The sequence below is a fragment of the Thermobia domestica genome, chromosome 8 (genome assembly GCF_964235325.1).
Source record: "Thermobia domestica chromosome 8, izTheDome1.hap1.1, whole genome shotgun sequence".
In the NCBI taxonomy this organism is placed as follows: Eukaryota; Metazoa; Arthropoda; class Insecta; order Zygentoma; family Lepismatidae; genus Thermobia; species Thermobia domestica.
The window spans coordinates 271,205,664-271,230,282 of record NC_137461.1 but is presented as its reverse complement, the minus strand read 5'-3'; the positions used below and the strand labels follow the sequence as shown (position 1 = coordinate 271,230,282).

Below are 24,619 nucleotides of genomic sequence, written 5' to 3'. Positions count from 1 at the left end.
ATTCCTCGACAAAATATTTTAAACTGAATAATAACACGAATTTTCTGATTTCAGTCGACATTTAATTTCTTCCTGGATATGATTTTGGTCTGTTAATATTGATCCTAGATATTTGAAGGTATTCACTTTGTCGAGATTATTATTTGATGTTTTAACGCATTCATTATTTGCTGTATTACGATGCTGGTGAACTTCCATGTATTTAGTTTTCTCTTTACTTCTAAATCAGTGTCGCTGCCAGCGTTTAATAAGGGATCAATCTTGTTAATAGAATGTAAAGAGAAATGCCTCGATAATTATTACAATCAATTTCGTCTCCTTTTTTGTGAATTGGAACAGTGATTGGTTCTTTCCTCTTTTCTTAAATGTATTTCTTAGTTTTTCTTTTTTGTAAAAAAAAAAAGAAAAAGAAAAAGGAAAAAGAAAGAAAAAAGAAAACCTTTCGTAACAATATGTTGAATTCCTCTTGTTAAAAATTCAAAAAACTTCAGGACTGGATAAACCGTGATAGTGGTTATATATTCTAGAGCCTAGGAAACCACAAGCTCATATGAACAGTCTATTAGGCATATGATACATGAAACGAAAATGCGGTACTTTCCCGATTCTGAACAAGCTTGACGAACAGTCAGTGCTTTTCAGAATTCGGAACTTTACCGATTTTTCGAATTTGAAGCACCTGATAGGTGGTAACAGATTATTACGTATGTAATCAATCAATGAAAAATTTGTTCGAAATATTCATACAATGTATATGACAAAACTTGAACTGAAAAATTTCAAGAAGTACAGAACCACCCGAAACGAAGCTCTTGATGTTCAGCCTTTAAGAGTATTATACAAATGTATTTCTCTCATGATTTACTTTATTTTGTTTCAAAAAGAGGGTGTGTAATATTTTGGAGTAAAAATACTACATACAATTTTGCTAGTTATTTGTGTATATATATATATATATATATATATATATATATATATATATATATATATATATATATATATATATATATTTAAAAGTACTCACTTTTGTATATAAGAGGTTAAAAAAATATTATACAGGGTGTTTCAAAACAACACTGACAACGTTTGGGAGGTGATTCCTGACACCAAGATAAGACGAAAAGTATAGACCAACCTGGGTGCACAAATGCTTCCTTTCGGAGTTTTAGGCTGCCGAAAACATGGAAGAAATAATTTTAAACGTCCATAGCTCTAATACTATGGGACCTACCGTAGTCGGGTCAAGACTTCACTTAAGTACTAATATGTGCCCTATCCAAATACCCATGTTTTAGAATCCTACAGTACTTTCGCAACGATTTTTATAAAGGTATATGCCTGTAGCCAAACTGACTCTATAAAAATTGTTGTGTGAGTATTACTGGGAGCTGGCTTTAATGCGAGGCTGAGGAATTCAGAGTTGATTGACAGGTGCCAACCCCCGTCATCAAGAAACGGTCACTCGATGGTCCTGGGCAGGGTTACCAGTGCGCTGTAAAAAATCACCTAATACTCACTTAATTCAAAGAGTTTATGCAAACTATGCAATCCCTATTGAAAGATTTTTTTTTTAAAGTTGCATGAGCAGTTACCGTATTTGAATACATTTTGCAGATTATTATTATTATTATTATTATTATTACTAATAATAATAATAAAATATTAATTCTTATTAATAATAATTATATCTAAGAATATTCCACTCTTCCGAAGAATTTTGTTGGCTCTAAAAATAGCATTGTCTTCGTATAATACATTTATTTACAATCTAATTACAGAGCTTATACATAACACTTGAAATATATAAATTATATACATAATTTCCTATTAACAGTTTAGAAGTGCAATGAAGAATATATCGGTATGTGTTATGTTTAAGTTCGATTAATCATTATCACTAGAGACCAGATGTTTAGGCATTAAAAATCTGGAAAATAAGTGGGCAAATAAGCACTTAAAATTTACAAAATAGGCAGTAAAATAGGCACTTAAATGTAACAGAAAACGATAAAGATAAATACTCAGTACATTTTTAAAAAATTAAGGCATAAATAATGTTCAAAGAATATAGAAACCTGTATACGTGGACACACGCAAATTAGACTGATAACAGATGCTTCAGTTTTTTCTCCCCCGCTTCTTCGTCGCATTGCACTATGACCTTCCTTTTACTTCTCTAGCTTCGCTGTGTATAGTTTGCCCTCACTTACGCTCTGAAGCCCTTGTCAAATGAATAATACCACGACCACAACAACACCCAACAAATAATCAACTCATTCTTCAGAATGACATTTATGTGACATTTTTTTTTACGACTGGCAACGCTGACATATAGGAGGAGAGTAAGGGAGTGTCACAAGAGTCAGGCAGGAAAATTTTTCCCCTCTGCCTCAACCCCCCTGGTAAACAAGCTAGCTCCCTATAATACCTTAGGATTCTCAAACATGTATATATTGGTTAATCCTTTGGAATTCATAATGTAAATATGTTAAGTATTTTTTAAAAATCTTCACGAAATTCATGGTTTATTTTAGAAGTTTTATATTATTATCTGCACCAACCACTTATTAAATGAGCTTTGTGTTGTAGAAAAACGAAACAAAGTCTGCTTTATCAATTTAAAGCACAATTTTGAAAAAAGCCCAAAAGCAAAGCACAAAAAAACGAGTTTTTTTTTCAAAGAAGCCGGTTTTTTTCCGAGCCCTTGCATCTCTATTGTTAAGTGACTGCCTGCAACACAATACAATCACAGCTTATGGATTTCAAAAGAAGTTGATTCATTTAGCCGGGAAGTAATACAAAATCTGAAGATCTATTATTTTTCAGATAGATTAGCAGCAATATCAGAATTGAAAAAAAAAAAGTAACTTGTATAAGCATAAAGAATACATTGGTGTAGATGCCGAGTGCCATTTCTTTACCACATGTCATGGTAAGGGTCCCTGAACGGAATTGAAGGGACAGAGAAGAGACAACTACATGACAACCCTTCACTACACGGCAACCGAGGAACGAAAAAAATGAAATGAAATTTTTGAGTTTTACGTTCCACGTTTATGCCGGTGAGGCTAAAGGAGACTGTGGTGATGAGTAATGAATGAAATGGTGGAATGAAGAGAGTCGGAGGAAACGGGAGAACGCCGAGGAAACCCACGCACACGGTGTTTGTCCACCACAAAGTTCATTTGGCGGCAGGGTTGGCAAAAACCATGGTTTTTATTTAAAAAACAAAAAAAACCTGTTTTTTTTGGTTTAAACCCGTTTTTTTTTGTTTAAACCAGTTTTTTTTTGGGGTTTAAATAATTTACTCCATGTATTTATATTAGATATGGACAGAAATTAGTTTATTTCGCCTTGGTGTTATTATGCAACAACAAGATTATGTTGGAAGGAGTCACATAAGCTTAAAGCAGAATCCAAACTGTTTTTCGGCTTACATCCAAAAGAAATTGTCCATTTGGACACGAAACCGGAACTAATTGGTCACAAATGCGATTGCCAACTCACTCACGAAGGACTCCTGATAAAAATACGTTGTACTGATCTTTACATAGGCCTACTTGTTAAAATAATGTCAAGAGCCATTTCAGAAGAGCAAAAAGATAAACAGTTACATAAGTAAAAACGTTATACAAAATTATATACAAATACGTGAAATTCCCGCCTTAGCCATTGGGTAAATCCTGATTACTTTAAATGTATTTGTATGTAAAATTTTAAGGTCAACGTATCATAATCACTGCGCTAAAACTGAGGTATTAAATTACAAACTTGGTATGTAGATATCATTTAATAAAATAAAAACCAAGTCCAATCCAAGCTGATGTTGGAAGCTACGTAGGCAGTTGATAAATTTTGCCAATTTCTATCAATATATTTAAGCAACCTTGGCTTCTTCATAAAACAACAGGCATTTATTCAAGTAGAAATATATAATTTGGTTTCATTTTGTATGTTTAGGCTTAACATCCTTATGAAATACCAAAGTTACCACGAAGAAGACTTTCGTTTAGAGGAACACTTCGAATCGATACTTGGTTTACGCTTGAAAAGTGGGTTGTGGTTCGACCAAGAATTGAACACGGGACCCCTTGATTAAAAGGTGAAAAGTAGATAAACGTAATGCGGATGGTTTGATATGTGGAAACGTCACCATGAAGATCACACGATTTAAAGCATTTTTCGTCCTTTTTTTTTTTAAGAAACCAGCTGGTTTAAACCACCTTGGTTTAAACCAGCTAACCCTGTTTGGCGGGGACTGGGATCGAACCCGGGACCCCAAGCACCAGAGGTGAACGCTCTACCACTGAGCCACCGCGGCTCCACCGAGGGACGAATTCTTACTCCTCACGATATGTTTGTGTTTTGTGTGCAGAACATAGAAAGTATTAACTTTGTTATGGTAACTACAGATGAGATCAAGAAAGAACAGGAGCATATCAACAGTTGCTTCAACAAACAACAGAGATTTGATGGAATAAGGGATCACCATTACTACACCCAACGACTCAGGGCTCATCTACTCTTCTCATAAGAAAAACATGAACATTATTTATAGCAAATCATGTTCAGTTTAGAATTAACATATAACAGACACTGAGTAGTTCTTAAAGAAGTGTCTCTGAATGACAATGTTGTTCGTGTTAACAACGAAATACGATGTGTTGGTAAGGTATTATAAGGTATCTTAGGGAATAACAGTAATCTGTTTCAAACTAACTGGACAATCTACCAGTTTACATTGCAAAGGAAGAGTAATAAATGGGTGAAACTGAACAACATACTTGATGTTCCAACACCATGTCAATTTACCGCAGCTACTGGCAGAACAACCCGTACAATGTCACTCATAGAACAGAACTCTGACTAAAATTATTAAACTACTTTAAAAATAATAGTCTGTGATGTAAAATGTATTACGATAAATTAAAAAAAAAAAAAAGTTTATCACGAGAACTGTTTCTCTTAAACATGTTAACTATTTCATTGCATACCATATTTTCAAAAGCAACTTTTGTGCACTGATCTTTTTACTGTTCCTTTCACAATTATGCGAAAAACCTGACGATGCTTTAGAAACTCACTGATGGTATGAAGGACGTAAAATTAGTCATATTGTGCTTTACATTTTTATTACAGCTTATAGGACTATATATACACAAATATGGATTTTGAGAGATTGTAAATCGTGTGTTAATGCAAACCACAACATGAAGTCCACAATTTGTATTCGGAGATAGTACGATATCCAAGATCAAAAATTCATTTTTTTTTTTCGGAACCAAAATTTTACATAAAGAACTTTCAACAAAATCAGTTGTTTGAGTTAAGTTCCGTAGAGTAGGTCCAGCATAATGAACCTACTCGATACTAAACTATACTACCCAAACCTAAACTTACCTACAGTAAACGATCCAACCCTACACTAAGCTAACCTAATTCTTAAAATGCTGGATCTACTCTACAGCACAAAGGTCCTGTAATTCACCATTACTGAAAACCCTTCTAGCTATAGTTCTCGAGCAGAATACCCAATCTTGTGGTTTCAAGTACTTCGGATTTTACAGGCTGCTGAAAGTGACAATTTTGTACTTTTGATGACTGCATTCGAGACCTTGAAAATTTATTTTACTACAACAGTATTCTGCCTTTTATATGTTTTATGAAAGGCCAATATATTTGCTTCAAGATAGTACAAACCGAAACTTCCACTCTTTCGCAGTAACCGTGCAGCAGCTTATTCTCTACACCACTCCAAACCCTTTTACCACGTGCGGCATGAAAAAAACCCTGATATTTCTCAGCTTGCCATTAGTACGGTAATCTTTGGTGAGTGGTATATAGATTCTGATGGTGGATCAATCATTATATAATTACTAAGTGATAATTACGTTTCAACGACTGCTTGTAAATTTAGTTATCCTTCTTGTGTCTATTAAGTATTTTTTTTTTTTTTTTTAGTTATTCCTAATCTCCCATTAATAATAAATTCCTGAATTTACTTCAAAAAACGTAACAGGTTGGTGTATTTCAGTATATCACACTATGTGTGGTTTCCAGTTACGTTTTTAATTACAGAATTCGGAGACCACGAGCCACCTTATTTGAAATCTCTGCCCATAAATAAAAGGCTTACTAAAAAGTTAGTAATACGTGTACTTAACTTCCAGATTAATATTTTATTAAGTCCTTTCATGTACGTTTTTTTTCAAAATGATAGTCTGAATTTGTTTTCAAAAATGCTGGTGCTCTCTGACAGGCTTACAACCACTGCTGAAGTTCAAAGTATGCATTGCTAGGATCAACAAATGCGAATTCGGAGATAGTAACCGCATTTTATAATATTCTATTAACAGTAAACGTGCCTTGTGATATGGTAAGTTAATAAATTTCTACCGTGTCTAATATCCTATAGTGAAAAGTAAATTTAGACCTGCAGGAACTCACGTCAAGGAGTCAGAGTATCTTAAATCAGATATATATTGACACGTGAATAGTAATATCTATGTATTGAAATTATATACCGGTAGTCCTTGTACAATGTCATTCCTAATCTCATCTTTCATGTACTCCACTTCCTAATCTCTAGTTTTAAATGCATTATTTTGTCCACTTTGTCCTTGTTTCATCAGCTTATGACCTCGCTGTATGATTAGGTAAATAAATTTACTGTATCTTCGAGCAAATACTGAAGCCCAGACCTATACAAAAATTTAATTTTTAGTCCAGTGACAAAGTTTTCCGATATCAATGCATAAGTGGACAATTGCTGCTTTAGTCATGGCTTAGCTTATTAATATTTAGTACTTGGTTACATTTTGTATTCTACTATTTCATTAATACATTATTCGTATTTACAAACGACGAGATTTTTCTATACATTCGCTTGGAACTATCTTGATGTACAGGTAATTTGCTTTAGAAAAAGGTCTAGTATACTTAACAGTAAAAAGTCCCGAAAAAAAGTATTGTTTCCCGATTTGGAAGTAAATATCACTGGACAACTCTCTTTATATATTCGAAAATGTACAAAATATCATTACGCCGTATTACCGGCTGAGAAAACTTAGTTGTTACTGTCACCGGATAGATGAGTATAGACCTTCTACCTTCTTTCGGAATGTGTTTACCAATTATTATTATTATTATAAAAAATGTAGTTCTCTGTACAGTACGGTACTTCAGCTGATATATTTCTGAGGAAATTTTGACAAAGAAAATTTAGCTTTTGTATTTCTGGAAACGTAGTAAAATTTTAATTTGCGATACCCATGACTCGTGTCCCTTGCACTTTTTTTCTTTTCAGCCGCAATGAAAGACTGGATGTTTATATACTCGTACGCCTACACTTGTTAACGTACATGCCATCACGCAACATATGTCCCAATGCATGAAGGCAACCTATTTTATCTCCCATCAGATTAGTCTGTGTTGATTCATTCCAAGTACTGGCCGAGATTGCTCGCTCACAGGTACAGTGACGTATCAAAACAATAGTAGATGTGAACATTCATGCACGTTCGTATCATACATGTTTCTTAGAAATGAAAAGTGAAAAAGTCTCATCTACCGGTATTGAACTTAGTGCATCACAATTATCAAATTTCTAAATTACGGTACCTTAATACTTATCGTTACAAAAAACAAATTTTAATATATAATTACATAGTATTCTATTTTCATACCCTCTCCCGAAGTTTTATTATTACGACTTCATGTGTTTCGCTCAAGTTACATTGCTATACAGTCATTTCAACTTATAGAATTATACCTTTTACATCATTAAAGAAGACAGGTTTCGAAATGTTACATAACTACCTTTCCACTTAGGGCGCGAATCTTTTGTTGACTTTCCTTAGGACTATTTTTTTGTTTTTGTTGTGTCTTTTCTACCATCTGCCTAAACAAAAATCTTCCTTTCCAGACGACGACCAACAGCCCTCACTTCACGTTTGTTGACAGCTGCGAAGAACGGCTGCGGTCGAGACTATGTGCAGGAGGGGAAGAAAGGATCTGAGCGGAAGCAAAGAGGCTCACAGAAAGACGTGAATGGTGCAGCGGGGTAAGTGTAGAACATAGAACAAAGCATAATTATTACTCATACCTAATTATGCATAGGTCATTAGAAGGGTAGACACTAAGGTTATTTACTTACCATGTAAGGGCAAACTTAACTGTACTTAGCAATGTATTGAGGAAAGTAGGGTGAAGCTAACATCCGTGAAAGCTGATATGAAGCAGGGGAAATTGCTGAATGTCAGAAAAGGGGCCTCTTGCTCCTCAGGCACTGTTGCGAATGTGACGTGGGTTATCACAGTGAAATGGTGGGGCGAAGCTTCAACACTTTGCAATTCCTATTAAGGTTATATAAGATAAGGTAGTTATAGTACTGTTGTAAACATCAGCACTGAGAAGTAATGACGTGAAGGTGAACCTGCAGTGTGTGTGGTACCTTTTGGCAGGTACGTTGTATCCTTGCAGATCATTCACTCTATAGGGAAAGTTACCGATAAGTGTTTCACAACATGTCATTACTTTAATTGCTGACCCAAGGGATTTTATGAACTTTGAAGCTATTACGGAGCAATGCAAGGTAGAAGTGATACCATGTTTCAAAGTTATATTCGGAAAGACGGAAAAAGTAAGTAAAACACGTAAGGTAAAGATTTTCATATTGATCAATGTGTATTTTATACTAGGCGATAGTATCTACGTCCTGCTGCTCGGGAAGTAATTTATTCAAACCGACTGAAGATGCAGGTTCTAGTAACGTTGTTCGTGTAATATTTTGTAATTTGGAGTATCAAATAACGTACTGTCAGCGAGAGTAAGTTAATAAAGTTGTAAGAGGTAAATGCTCGTAAATAGTGTTACGCTAGTATTTACTTCTCTCTTTTTTATATATATATATAGATAGATATGAGTAATTTTTAATATTATTTGGACATTTATTCTGTTAATCCTCGCTAGCTTTTCAACATGACAAAGAGTACTTATAAATAGGTTACGTTAGGTTAGGTTTCCTTCACTTAATAAACGGCCTGGCGGGCCTAATCAGAATTTAACCCATTATTTGGAGCATAATATTTGTCTATATACTGCTGTTTTGTTTGTCGCATGAGCTTAATCAAATAATTGGAAATTTATTTTCGTTACGTGTGAAGTGTTCTTTTATGACAAAGTATTCTGGATTCCAAAATCTGGAGTAAGAGGTAAGATTGTCATCAAGTTTCACGATCAGCCTATCGAAATTGTTGAAAGAGAATAGGCCAAAATATTACTAGAACATAACATATAAGTCTCGCTACTTGGAAGTTAAAAACAGAAAAAAAAAAAAGTTAATTCAAAGTCCAAGCAGACACAAATTTCAATGTAACTGCAAATCTTTTCAATCTTTGACTATATTAGTGAGTAAACACAGACACAAACTGTAGTGTGCCTAGTAATAGTCTGTTGTAACCAATGAAAAACTAGTTCTGCAAATCATATTATTATATTCGTCTCTTTCTGCCATTATCTGGTACCGTAAGAATGTTGAGACTGAATTGTTTGACGTTTCAAGCCAGTAATCGTCTCTTTACCATAATTGATATGATCATCTAAGATGGTTCTGTGTTGCAGTTTTTACCAACAAGTAGGCCTATAGAGGTAACATTTGTAGTAGACAGTTAATTACCGTAATATTGCTGTTTAAACGTACTTCCCGAATAGATTGTGCTCTTTACTGTTATTGTTTTCCTTGGCAAAATTTGTAGAATTAAGGTTACAGTAAGTAATTATACAGTAGAGGTATAATTTCAGAGGATCGAATGCTTCTTATAAATGGAACAAATAACCAGTTTTACGTTATCAATTCCCCTAAAGGCCCACACTCAGTGACATACAAAGATTGAAAAATGGACGACTTGACTAGTATTCGAACTCGGGTTTCCGACGTATTTTGCCGATACGTTTGTATGTCATTGAACTGGTATCTACAAAGAAATTGGTGTGATATAAAATCGGTTATTTCCCCCATTTAATCATTTAAAACATTCAACCGTTGTAGTTGCTCTGTAATGTAGTCACTCAGTTGTTCAAGCAGAACACAGTCTTTAAGAGTGATGGAATATATAGCTGAGTGTGGTTAACGCATCGGCACGGGAACCCGTTGACTCGGGTTTGAATCTCGGTCCAGTTTGTATTTTTTTTTTTTCGCTGTATACCGGTATTTCTAAATGCCTTAATAATATGGCATCGTTCTAACATTCTTTATAAAAATCGGAAATGAGTAAATATTTATTTGAATCCTTTAGATGGGGATGTGTCTGTAAAAAGATGTTGAGCACTCGAGTACCAGCATAATAAACTAATTACCTCAAATGACCCCTGACATTTAACGGGAAGATAGATTTATGGAAAATATGTGAGCCCCAATGGATCAGAACTTGCACTTAAAACCCCATTAGAAATACCACTATTTTTCTCAGGAACCCACAAAACTGTGGATTGGACACTAACGTTGATCATTTCTACGACATCTCTCCTCCCCCCACATACGGATTGAGGATGCAATGGCGTTGCTAGTGGTTAATGTAACGATTTATCTCAGCGACTCTGAAAACTATGAGACACTAATATCGGTTGTTTTCCTTTATGTTACGTCACCACTTCGCATCCTTTTCACCCTTCATGCCGAAAATTGTTACTGAATATAATGAAATCCTTGGGGGGCTGGGTTGATAGTCACTATCGTTTTAATTTGTTCAGTAGTTATTGCGTGATGAGGTAACACACAAGCTCACATTCGCTTTTATATTATATAGTTATATACGTTTAGTTCTGAAGTTAGTGTTCAATTTCGCGATCAGGCTATATTTCACTTGCTGTAGTAACAATGTCGTCTCGGATTAGATGGTAGTTACATTGAGACATATTGTGTGGCAAAGATCACTTGTGTTCCAGCTAGCAGTTGTGTACCGGTTCCCGTGAGATTACCAGCATTGCCGAGATTGGTAAGCGTGGATGAGTGACCGTTGGGTAAGGCCAGATGTTGCTGCATGATTTGATTGCATGCATATTAAATACTAACTAAAGGTGTATTTACGAAAAAGGTCCATATTACAGTTGTACCGTGAACATTTCATCATTGTTTTCGCCCAAGTATATTTATCAACGAAGTGAAAATGAACCACATGTGAGACAAGCGAAAGTTCGAAACAATTTTTCATTAATTATTAATCGACGGGATATAGGTTAATGCAAAGAACAGGTGAGTTAAGCATGACGTGTTTCCGGTGCATTCAAAGCCATGAGCTACGTATAGAACTTAATGATTGTTTTGTTTTGACTGATTAATATTATGATAGAAGTGAGAATTGTACTTTTTTTTTTTTTCTTTCTTTTGGATCAAAAGCTTCAATATATTTCAATCAAAAAGTTTCGTGTAGGCCTTATATCTGGAGAAAGTCAAACCCAAACTAGCACTTAACTCAGTATGATGTGATTATTCCATAGAAAATACGAAAACTCGATTTAGTGAAGCTAACAGATAAAAGAGAAGAACAGTAGGGAAATATATTTAATATGGAAATAAAGTCAAACAGACAGTAGCGTATGCTTTGTTTACCTAACAGACGTTTTGTTTGGAACCGAAAATGTGTCTTTTGCAACCTTGCACTTCGATTGACAGTGAAAGTGAGGAGACTACTTCATTCATCCATAGGAGATATCATGACATGAGAAGAATATCGTTGAAACATTAATTACGGAAGTCCATAAGTGATTGTATTCAGAAAAGATTTTCAGTAGAGTCTAGCAACGTTAGTTTTCTGAAAGGGTCTGAGCTAAGAATGGCAACCTTCTGCTGAAACGTTCATTGTGGAATTGTCATCTTCAGTGTTTTTGGTAAATACAGCTTTGTTAGTAAGACCAGATGATGATAACAGTGCGGCGTTCGGTTAACATTGTGAGGACAATTAAGCAGTTATTTAAATAAAAGATGTAGCGGATCCTTGGTAATAATAATAAAACACTTAAAATTGCAGATCGTTGGCTTAAGGCTTTCGTGTCAGGGATTTTGGTTTACTACTCAAAGTCTAACAAAAGCCATTCGTGTAAATCGTTTAATTGGAAAAATGATACTACAAAAGTTGACCGCAGCTAAATATATGAAATGTGAATCTTGATGGCTAATAAAATATCAGTATTTCGGCTCTTTTTCTGTACATATTGCGAAGTCAGGCATGTTCAAACGTGTGTACGAAATTATAAGTATATGATTGTAGTCGAGAAGCACCTTTGGGTAAAGAAAAGAAGAAATTAGAATGGTTCTTACTATAAAATAAATGCGATTGCTGTTTTATCGATTCCAAACAGTTCCTTAATCCTTTGAATTAGGGAACTTGGGAAGATTTGTTTCACTGTAAAGGCAACATTTAACATTTTTGTATTCATATACATAATGTAGTTATGCTTCCTAATAATATCTCAGTTTTTTCGCAGAGGAGAGAGGAAAATATTTTAATGAGCAACTAATAATTGGATTTTTTCAATTTCACGTTCATAATTTTCTTTTGCGTGTATGAAATAAATAAGGAAAAGATGTCAATTTCTTTGAATAATTATATAACACTACACTACATATAAGTGACACCCATAGACAAAGGTTATTAAATTTTTATTTGTTTGTGACGGCCCAATTAATGCTGTGAAAATTTGTAATAGTTGTGTTATGGTAGTAATGAATTAAAAAATCGGGTACCACCGTACATACAACAAGTTTAATAAGGTTCCGGGTATGTATTAGGCCTACCTTTTATCAGTGATTTCTTTCTTTAGAATTATTTTCCTTTGAAAGGAAAAGTAAAAACTTATGATTCTTGTAGAAAATTAATTTTTACATAACGAGCTAGCCGGATGGAAGTGTCCGTATTTTGGCTTTTAGAGTATGGTAACCCTAATATTACCAGGATCAGTTTCTACATTTTTGAAAGCATTTATGATCACTGTCTTCAAGCTACTTACTAAAGTCAGGAAAGTGTGTGTAAGGAAAGTGGGAGGGATTAGCGAAGACTCTAATGTCCTTTACTAAGATTGAAGCCGAATTTTTGAACTACAATTTTGCACTTTAATGAGGAGTGTTTTTGGTAAATGATGTTATAATATTAAATAGGTTGCATATAGGAAACCAATTTTTCAGTAATATAATAATTGAGCAAGCTTTTTAAGAACTTAGTAATAAGAATTATTAGTAAGAATTTGAAGTGTTAACTTAGATTATTTGTGTGTTCTTTGCTATCATAATATAAGAAGTATTATTAAAGATTGATTAATTTGCCAATAGATAAAAATAAAATACGTAGATTTAATTTACAACAGAGTAGAACATTTTCTGCTGTCAGAGAAACTGAAACCAATGAGTGCGTCACAAAACTTTGTGATACAAGGTAAGTTGTTGTGTTTCCTATAGCATCTATTACCAGTTACATTAGTATCGTTCCACTATTAAAAACGTAATAGTAATTAGAATTTTAAAAATGTTGAGTGTATCAATTTACCTTATTTTCAGGATTACTGTAAAATCTGTTTTTAGCTATAAATGTAACATTAAACATTTCTGCATAAAAAATTGTGCTAGGCAGTTTTTCACAGAAGGAAGAGAAATAAAATTTAATGATCAAGAAGTGATTGATTTTGCAATAACATGTTGATAATTTTCTCTTGTATTAATTTTAGATTATTTACCTTCTATTTAATTTATATGTTGAAGTACAGTGTATCGATCGTAGGAAATGATACCAAGCGTATTTAGCAGTGCAGCGTTCTGTGTTGAGATTTATTTTTTTATGATGAAGAGCTTCATAATCGGAATAATTAATAATTAAGATAGTGGATATGATGTCTTTAATAACATTGTACACAATAGGGTGGAAAAAAAGAAAGAATATTGAAGAGTGATGGCTATCTCGATATTCGTATAGTATTTTGGATACTGGTAGGTCTTCCATTTGGACACTGTTCATAAACATATATTGATTTGACATGCTGCCAAATATGACACACAGCGTAAAAAATGCAATATTATGTGTTAATTTCTATCAGTTAAAGTATATGGCTTCGTCTATAAAAGAAAATCGCTATCTCTTTACGATCGAGTTCTGAATCGTTTGCGAGGATAATGCTACAAGACGTTTTATTGGGAGCGATAATAACTCCTCGATATTACTATACAATGTACAAATTATACAATATTTTGAAAAGAACGAAATCATAGTTCTGTTAATTGTGAAATCATGTTCATCAGTTCCACCAACAAGATTGATTATGTAGTGAGAATTTCGATGTAGATAAGTATATGTATAAATGTCAGTTGAAGTTCCCTGTGGCATTTGAAGTTTCGTTTGATAAATGGTTACGTTATGTCGTCATATTCATCCATATGTTTTACTTGGCTTTATTTCTTTCTAGGCATAGTGAGACTTCTCAGTTCATTTCCATATGTAAGATTACGGTATTTGTTGAGTGTATGTTCCTTAGGAGCATAGAGAGTAAATCAAACCAATTACGTTACTATTGGAGGAATTCCGATGCTTAGTGAGATTGAGAGTGGAGCCTCAGTTGTCATCACTAAACGAACAAAGCAACGAAATTACTTTATTCGTTACATCAACTGGGATTAATCCATGTATTCAGGGGAATACTAGTATTCCATAATAATAATAATAATAATAATAATTTGATAATTGTTAGTAAGTAGCACGGGAGAAATGTACCTGCACTATGAAAATATGCTAACATGTGTCATTAGAATTAGTTGTTCTCCCAAACCTTCATCTGCAGATTGTCTGCACGCTAGCTGTATTTCTTGGCTTAAGACAATTATTGGCTTGTCTGTGAACTATAGGGGCGTGAATGAGAGATCGACGCATCGTGGTTTTATAATAAGGATACCATACTCCGCGCACAGGATTAGCAAGAAATTATTTTGCGTGTGTTTTTACATAAATGGTGCGAAAATAAGTTTAGACACTTAAATTATATAGTTTGCTCTTTCTGTTCGTTCTGTTGGCTGGAGATTCGAAATATTGGATTTCTGTGCAAGGAAGCAAATATTTCGCAGTTCCGTAGTCTAGTTTTAAGTAGTAGACGAGGATAACTAATCCACGAAAGCAGCGATTAAGCGCGGTATAATGATCAGAATTTTATGTATATGATATTCTGAAATTGTGTTAAGATGTCTTATTATCAATGCATTAAGAGCTTGAGATAGCGATGCTAGATTACTTTTTTGACGGTAGTAAAGAACAATGTCACAGTTTTAACTGCTTTACAGTGTAGCAAGTTCCAGGAACTAGAAAGTGGGAGAGATACTAGGCATGACTTTCGAATTTGTTTTCCAATCGATTTATGAGTCATAAGTAATCACATTTCACCATTTTGTGTAATATTTGCTTTGGGTTTGAAGTTCGGCCGCAACAAACATCAGTGTTGCTATATTCTTTCTGCATATTTCTTGTACTTAAAAAAGAGAAGTGTTACTTCCCCCCCCCATAAAAAAATTATAGTGCTCATTATTTTTAGGTAATTCATTGCGTAAATCCGTGATGTCGATATCTCTCTCCATGACCGAGAATTAACATGATTGGTGTAAGCAAACCGCTTAAGAATCAATAGAATTATGAAAACAAAATGCATTTTAATGTCCTAATAATAAAAGGCAGATAGATGTCTCAGTTTGTGTGTAACGTTAATTCCTAAGACAATAGATGTCGTTCTCGTTTGATTCTCGTTAATTTAACCTTCCTACGCCCACCAGGAATTTGAAGAAATCGTAGACTCTCATGTTGGGGCCCTGATGACCCCCCCCCCCTAATTATCACAAATTCAGGTTAATATATCGTTGGAAACCTTATGGAAACACAGATTCCAACGAGGTAACATTTGTGCGATTCCCACCCTATTCGTAGAGCAAAAAGGTCTTATATATGTAATTTTTGACAAATTATTGTGTGTGTGTCAAAGAAAATAGAGTTTTTATGTCTTTCTAAAAAGAAAAGTATAATGAATTCGTTTTATGTAGGAATTAAAAAAAAAAAGATACCTAGAAAAATTCATTGAATTTGACGGTCGCCCCCTCCCATCACCATAGTATTACGTTATGTGCACATCATTTTAGCTGCACACATCATGTACAGTAACAAAAAATATGCTTGTAGACCAATTTAGTGAAAAGATATCATGCCTTATATGAAACCGTCCTGGAAATAAATGCAATTTATGTCAAAAAAACTGTGACTCAAAAAAGTGGCCAACTTTGCCCCCTCCTCCCCCCCTCATATAAGCAGCAATTACACATACAGGGTATTACCAATGTAGTGAACTACTTCATTGCTTCACATACCGATATTTATGACTGTACCTCCACGGGGGGAATTTTCACCCCAAAAACAAACTGATGCAAAAGAACACGACCTTTACCCTCCACCTGATACCCTGCCCCCCACACATACATAAAATGCATATCAGCGGAAAGCTTCATCCATCAGGAACACATTGATATTAATAACAAAATTATCTTCCTAGCTTAGTTAGGGGCTGAGCTATTAAGATTTAAAGCCTTGGCGCGTCAGTGGGTGTTTAAAGGTTAAACCAATGAAATCTTTGAATAATTGCATAAATGGTGTGGTTGGTGAGAAAATTTAAAAATAAGCTTGTTAAATGTAAACAACGAGAGCTTTTAATTAAACACTAGCTTACCCTGTAGTTTACAGCGAGCCGAAAGCTTAGGGGAAGCAAGTAGTATATATAGTAACAAGAAACATTCAGAAAGATTATGACATTATTCTTGGTTTTTTGCATAAGCGTGAATAGAGTAGAACTAGATAACTCTCTTGTCAACCTAGAACAACTTCTGAAAGTATTGCAGGAAGTGGTAAAACTCTCGCTTGTTAAGAAAGTTGGTTATCTCTGACGTCATAAACTAGTTGTCGGGCAAATTCCAGAGCAATGACTAATGTTTCGGATACATGTGCTAGGTCGATTAAACACTTAAAATTTTTACATTAGTACACTTCAATTGGGTGAGGTTCGTCTGGAAATGTTGCTGAGATGTGGTTTATTTTTTCTTTCTTAGCTTGAGTCATATGCTTAAAACTGTTTTGCGAGTAAGTTGTCGGTGAATGTTGTATATGTAAATTTACATGATGAATATTCCGTCAGCTACCTATGTGATAAGCAAGTCACGGGTGCTGAATTCTATTTCAAAAGAGTCATTTGAAAATGGTATTTGTGTGATTCTTTGTTTAAAGTTTACCAGATGGAGGCTACACGAGGTGTATCTTCAATTTAATGTGGAATCCAAATCATATAAAGTTCTACTGGAAAAGTAAACTAGAAACGTGAAAAATTTGAATGTTTGCCGATTTTCAGTTCTTGTGAGAAGCAGGTGTCAACAACAGTACACGGAAATATGAATTTTGCCAAGAAATGTTCTGTCAATCTTTTAGTTCTATGTGGGTCCGGAACTAGCGGATAGCGAAGATAAAGGTTTGATCTTCCCCTCTTCTTCGTTTGCAGAACCGAATGGACACAATGTTGTGTAATTTTTTTTCGTCATTCGTGTAATATAGACTTACATTTGTCCGCTGTCTAAAAGACCTCATTTCGTCTGAAGTTAGCAACGTCCTTGTCGCTGTCATTAATTATGCGCTGTTTATGCAATATATTCATTTGTTTTAAAGCAGATTCTGTCCTAATATCTCATTATTTTGGGATATCATAATAATTTGATTCAATAGAAAGATTTAACCTTGGAAACTGTCCATGGATCATACGAGTAGTCCATAAACCATCAATATAGAGTAGAATAGTTCTTGTTTCGTGTGGTTACGTTAATTAGGACCCGAAATAAAAAACATTTGTTGAACCTTATAAATTTTGCAAAAATGGCTGGTCGGTTCCGGTTTTTTTCTAGCAATTTCAATGAATAGTTTAAAGATTAATATCAAATGTAAAGAAATACTTTTTTTTTTCTCTCTCTCTCTCTCTAAGGTTTGAACAAAGTTTACCACGACTAATTTTCAGCTCTGGATTTAGATAAGCAATGTATTTTTATGCAAAATTCTCCGTGTGAATGAGTGGTTTTAAATGTTCTCATGTGTTTCCGTTTTATTGTTTGTATTTGCAGGATTATTTGCAGATATGTGTTGGTGTAGTAGTGTTAGTGGAGGAATTTTAAAGTTATTGTTGATGGGTAAAATTCTGCATTTACATCTGGATGTCCCAGTGTAAAATGGAAGATAGAGAACAAATAGAGACAGACTTAAATCCAAGTGAAATAACAATAGAACATGTAACTTCCGAGGGTCTTCCGCAGCAGTGTGACAGTAATAAAGAAGTGAATGGTGAAAGTGATATGAAAGATAACGGTGAAAAAGTAGAAGGAATAAATGAAGTGAAAACCAGTGACGTAGAGAAGAAACCGGATTTGGCGTCCTTTGACAGTGAATCATGTGAAAGTAATATAGGCGAAGTGACCAACAATGAGGAAGCAGACAGGGCCCAGAAGGAAGAGTATTTTCAACAGTTACATTTGGACCCAACCGTTCCCAATGGGTAAGAAGCTTTAACATTATTTTTAGAGGATAAGTATTTTTAGATTATAAGGTGGGTGAAAGCGGCTGAGTTTACTTCTTGTGTTGTTAAATATCTTGTCAATGAATAATGTCTGTCCTTATTTTTCTGTGAAAATAAAAATTAGCAACTAGCTGTGAAAGCCTACAAATGTATACTTTACTCCGTTATATGCGTTGTTGGTTTCTTCAACTTCACTATCGACAAAGGTATAGAAAGCGTACTGAAATGCACTTTTCTCTAAGTGGAGAGTTTGCTTCAGTCATTTTCTGCCTTTACTAATCATTTTAGATGGGTTGTCAACCAATGAATAGATATGAAACAAATTATTGTATTCATGCTTGCTGCACATGGACTATGCATTTCTGTTATTTTACACCTTTTGCTTGTACACTTCAATCCAGCTTAAAGTGACAATATGGTCATAGCTTAACCTTCGGATATTCGCGTGTAGTGACGTTACACCAATTCTCACGTGGTGCCATTCTCACCACCCTTGCGTTTTCAGTAAGTATTGCTACTCAGTATCACGAATCACTGGTAATTCAATCAAGAATCATACATACATATACTTTTAAAACCTTAGGACTCAAACGCGTTTTTCTGATAGGGCAGTGTAAATGTCGCCCATGCGAGCGCTTGAAGTTTAAGGCACTGAGATTTCGGTTCTAGCCCAGCCAGCAAGGCCACAATGCCAATAGTACGGTGTTAGGATGTCCGTTTTCTCCTCCTATGGTTCAAAAAAGAATCTTGAAAACTGTAAGGGAGGGAGCTTGAATTAAGGGGTAGATTGAGAACTCAAGTATTTACGTGCACGCATCTTTTTAATATTCCACTGGTATAGTTGAAATCAGAGTGACATAGTGTTACCCATACTCTACACTACTGGCCAGATTCTGGACAGAGGTTCACGAAGTAAAAATACATATTGGACGAGAAGGCACGTAGTAAAGCAGATACAGATTGTAAATACGCGTTTCCGTATAAGTCACTGGATTTGACTTTTCTATTATCTGGGTTAAATTTTGATCGATTTCTTTAGATATGTACATTCTTACCTCTGATAAAACAATACGTAATTATCTCTTTACCATCAGTTATATCAAAATTTAGTTTTTTATAACTATATACAGTTGTAAGCCCAGGACATGCTATCGTGCTATGAATAATGGTGTATAATACAAAATGTCACTGTTGCAAGAATTCCCTTGTGGCTTACAAATGAAACTTCTCCATTATGTGTTTAAATAAAAAAACTTGTGGGGAGACCAGAATGAATTGACTTAATTAAATTAATACCTGGACATGCAGATTTTAAGAAACAACCAAAGAACTTGCGTTATATTGTAATGTAGTTAATTAATTTACCAATTAAATAATTTATTTGCTCAGTACTAAAATGTCCTAGGTCCGTTGATTGGTCTATATACGTTTCGCACGGTAAAGTTTAATTTTTACAATCAATCAGATTTGATATCTGAATGTTTTCTTGATCGTAGAGAATTCTTGAAACACTTTCATACAGTTCACACATCTTCTGTTCTGGGTAACCTCTGAAGAAATGGAGAGTTCTCCATTTCTCCAATGACATTAACAGAGAAAATAAAAGTGAATTCAAATTAAGTTAGTTTTAATGGCAAAATCACAATTGTATATACTTTTGTTCGTTATTTTTTCTCCTTTTTGAAAAACAGGATATCTTGCGAATATCACTGAAAAGCGTTAGTTTATTGTTGCATTTTTCAATTATTATTATTATTATTGAATCTTCGAATATACAAAACCTACGCGGTGGCATGTTTTGATATGAAGATTTAGTAATGTTTTTCGCCTAGTACTTGAACGTTTTTGACTTTTAGAAATCAGTGAAAACTATTTGTATAGTTTGTCGTGAATCTTGAAACTTGTTGATAACATACTGTGATTTAAGGGTAATTTATTGTATATTTTAAGTACAGCAGATGGGTAAACGTGATGAGGTAATCTTGAGTTTTCTCCAGATTAGTGACATCATTCAATTGATATTACATATTACATACTTAACAGAAATGAAAGTTTTAAAATTAATAATAATGTTATTTCTATCTCATTAACATTATTGCGTACTATTTTCTTGCCAGTGTCATAATAGATATATTTTACTTGAAAAACATAAATACTTTAATTTTAACGTCTCATTGTTACGCCGTTTAAGCTGAAGGAGACGGATGATTAATGAAAGTCAGTGATTATGGGAAATAATGGTAAAATGAGAATGTGGAAGGAAATAGAAAACTCACAGACATAGTGCAGCTTAGTATTAGTTTCAACTTAATAGGTGAAGTTGTCTCGTATAGCTTTAATTTTTCATGTTAACAAAAAAAATGTTCTCGTCTGTTTATTCGAAAACGTCTCATAAGACTTTACCCTCAAAGTATGTCATTTTATTCAGTTTGAATAGATCTATTGATTGATGCGTCTCATTCTTTCACTTTTTTAATATTAAGTGTTAATAATATTGTGGAAGGATTATTATGAAAAAATTTAACGACGATGATTTATGAAGATTTTTTTTCCTTAATAACGAATTACTTTGACATAAATTTAATACGGTATTTATAAGTCATGCATAAAGTAATTATAAATTCAGATTAAAAAAGTAATGCAAGGTTACAAAATAGAAAACACCAGTTAATACGTTCTGCGTAATTTCTTATTTACAAAGCTTCGGGATATTGGAAAAATTTCAGTACAGTTTGATGAACGTAGAGATCATAATTTCTTCAGGTTATAGAAAGATGTAATTAAATATTTTCGTTAAAAAAAAAATCCAGTTAAAAGTTACTGACTAAATGCATTATATGGGAATGTATCATCTTTTTGCTATCGGCTATATAAGAGAACTGCATGATACTACGATAAAAAGAGACTCATGGTTATTAAGACTTGGTATATTTGCTACATGTATTTCATTTCGGATGATATAGCCTGAGTTATAATAAAGAAGGGGGACTAGGGAGAAAATTACTGTGGATAAAAATTTCTATTCAAAAAAGGGCACACCATTTAATGAAAATCATGAAATTTATGTTTAACTCAAAATTTATAGTGCACTGCACACTTGAGGATGTTTGTTTTCTCCTCCTTGGAAATCTTGTATCAACAACACTGGACAAAATGGGTATATTTGAGTGCAGAATTTTCTGTAACGTAAAAAGAGGATGTGATTTTTCTTGCACAGCTTACACACACTACGTTGTAGCTGTGCTTTTCATTGAGAGAGAATGCATATTTTGAAATGAATCTGCCTTTTATCGATGTATTTTAAGTGATAGAAGTTTGTCCTCAAATCTGTCGTTCCACTTAACCCAAATTATTGAAACAACAGAATACATTAGGAGTGATATTTATTTTAAACCGACTGTACCTTCGTTAACTGTTATAATTATTTTTTAAAAATTCTAATTTCTACTGAATTACTTATTCCAATTCAGTAGAAAGTTCCACCAACTTTTAAATTTATTTTTTGTTTAAAAATGATAAAGTAACAATGTTTATTGCAATTAACACGTAACTCTCTAAAGCACAATGAACGAAAATATATTCCAGAACTTTCCCAATTTTTGTAAAATTCGTCCGGTAAATTTGTATCTCTAAGCTTTGATTTGTTTTGCAGACTTACGTATTAGGAATTAGCTCTATCTTCTAAAGCTATAACCATCTCACCTAATAACATTATATATATATATATATATATATATATATATATATATATATATATATATATATATAAACGGTGAAATCACATTTTACTTTTAAAAATATCTGCTGAATGGACAAATTAACCTGTGCAAGAATAAGAGAAGATTTTCAGTTTTTTAGAACTACGTTATCCGAAGCAGTAGTCAGTGAGCAGGTTGTGAATTTATAATTTGTTGTGAAGATTTTTTTTTTTTAAGCGAGTTATTTTTATGAATGAATTGCTGATTTTGTAGTCATTCACAATATATCACTACTGATTCAACCTTTAACGTTCTTATGCATAAGTTTGTAAATAATAGGCTTTCATTTACCAATACATGAAAATGCAGTGTTGAAGTGAAGAGGTTAATTACAGCATATGTACGGACTTTCTTACCAGGAAACTGTGTTTTGTACACATTCAGTCTACCGAGTAATATTTATCAGATTTTTTCAGACTTCTACGTTCATACAGGGCCGTTCCAGAAGGGGCCCAAAGTGTGAAAATAAAAATTCCCCGAAATGTCCCCTTTCCCATCAATTTTTCCCTCTCGTGGTATATGGTATGGGCATGTGTTGTACCATTTGAAAGCCTGCTCTATTCTGAAGAGAATGAGATACGAACCATGATCCTAGGATAAATAGTGACGATGCAGTAGCTGCTTGACTGAAAATCTAAAAAAAAAATACCCCAAAAAACCGAAGGCCATAAAAGGGTTAAAGGACACAAGGAGATCGGTCTAATGTGCTATTTGAATAATGTCACCAGTAGCTCTGAGTTTCAGTGAAGTTGATTTGTTGAAATTTGTTTGTGTGCAAACTATAATAGAATAATTGTTTTATATTATTATGAGTATAAGATAAATAACCATACAGAACATTTCATTGCAAGCAAAACATTGGGGAAGATTTATAGTTAGAAGAAAGTAAAGCTTTATACAACAAATGCATAGTCTTCGACAGATAGAAGGAAATAAAGTATTTTACGTGTAGTTTGTATATAAAATATGCTGTTCTTTTATCGGTGATCGTACAATTGTATATATAAAAAAACACACTCATTTCTTTTTTTTTTAAAAAAAAATATGAAGTATTCACTTTTCATTTAGTGTTTTGTTATATATAAATTATGTGGAAGAGAGGAAATTATTTCAAAGTGAGGTGGATATTTACATGCCGTATACTAATTTGTTCATGGGTTTTGAATTTAAATATATATATATATTATAGAAGATATTTAGCACTGTTGGCACTTAGTATCAGCTTGATACGAATAATGATGATTTTATTGCGTGATTGTTCAGAACCAAATTAGAGCGTATTATGCAAGAGTAATAATTCCGTATGAAATTGACGAAAAATTATGATTTGTATATCATAAAAAAAAAAAAAAAAAAAAAAATCTTACTTCTCGCTATTTCTTCACATGAAATGACACCTTATTCGAAAATGTATCACCGCATTAAAGTGCCACAAAATTCTCCTAATTTAAGAGAAAAATTATTTGCATATTTTAAATAAATAAAAGTCGTACCATATTTTGATTTATTACTATTGTTATTATTACCATCAGATGGTAGTTAATTGCGTAGCCGGTAACATCTCTACTACAAATTTTATTTTTGTATTTATACATTTCAGTAAACTCTGTGTATCAGGGTGTCTCTCGGTCACGAAAGTAATGAAAAAGTCACGAAATAGGAAAACGGTCATGAAAGTCAAGAAAAAGTCGCGAAATTTAGCTTTTAGGTCACGATTTTTTTTATGTGAAGAAATACGGTATAGACTGGAAAATTTTATTCTATAAAACGTCAAAATTCACTACCTAAAATGTCTATTTTCGGCTTTAGACCCTTCCAAATCGCAAGGAAAACACGTTTCTATCGCATGCATGAAAATTTGGCCCAATTCGCACCCAAATTTGCTCTTCAGAATGTTACTAACTTTTATGGTTTGTGAAAGAAAAGGCCATGAAAAAGTCACGAAATTTCATTTTGGAATTTAAGTAGACACCCTGTATATATATATGTGCGTGCTTCATGCGTGTTGTGTTCGATCATTACGTGCAGTTGCAGAAACCTTGAGGTATGGGGAGAGCACGCGGATTTAGGATATTGATTTTTCGTTGCGTTTTACTTCATGAATGAATTTTTTTAAAAAAAATAGCATCTGTGGCGAACATGGGAGTTACTAAGAGATCCTTAGAATAAATGGACGTAAAAAACTAATACACATATAGTTAGGTTAGTTCTGAGCTAATAGTAAGCGTTTCCGCTCACGTTTAATA

At 33.6% G+C, this 24,619-nt stretch overlaps 2 protein-coding genes across 16 annotated transcripts in view; one reads left to right on the top strand and one right to left on the bottom strand.

The window, feature by feature from the left end:
- Nucleotides 1-7,972, bottom strand: part of LOC145693628 (myotubularin-related protein 9) — a 148,552-nt gene extending 140,580 nt beyond the window's left edge. The window contains exon 1 of one of the 7 annotated variants that reach the window (XM_081769801.1): nt 7,819-7,972. The gene's annotated coding sequence lies outside the window, so the exon portion shown is untranslated. Of the gene's footprint in view, nt 1-4,784; nt 4,848-4,994; nt 5,126-5,400; nt 5,553-5,700; nt 5,827-6,524; nt 6,661-7,771 lie in introns of those variants that run through there. The other 6 variants (XM_081769806.1, XM_081769809.1, XM_081769802.1 and 3 more) reach the window with 6 other exon arrangements.
- Zmynd8 (Zinc finger MYND-type containing 8) overlaps nt 7,925-24,619 on the top strand; it is a 289,971-nt gene continuing 273,276 nt past the window's right edge. For 5 of the 9 annotated variants that reach the window (XM_081769796.1, XM_081769789.1, XM_081769790.1 and 2 more), the window contains exons 1-2: nt 7,925-8,062; nt 18,167-18,594. In XM_081769796.1, coding sequence (XP_081625922.1) covers nt 18,257-18,594 — 338 coding nt within the window. In that variant the 5' untranslated portion in view covers nt 7,925-8,062; nt 18,167-18,256. Of the gene's footprint in view, nt 8,063-8,174; nt 8,463-8,492; nt 8,642-18,166; nt 18,595-24,619 lie in introns of those variants that run through there. The other 4 variants (XM_081769787.1, XM_081769786.1, XM_081769795.1 and 1 more) reach the window with 4 other exon arrangements.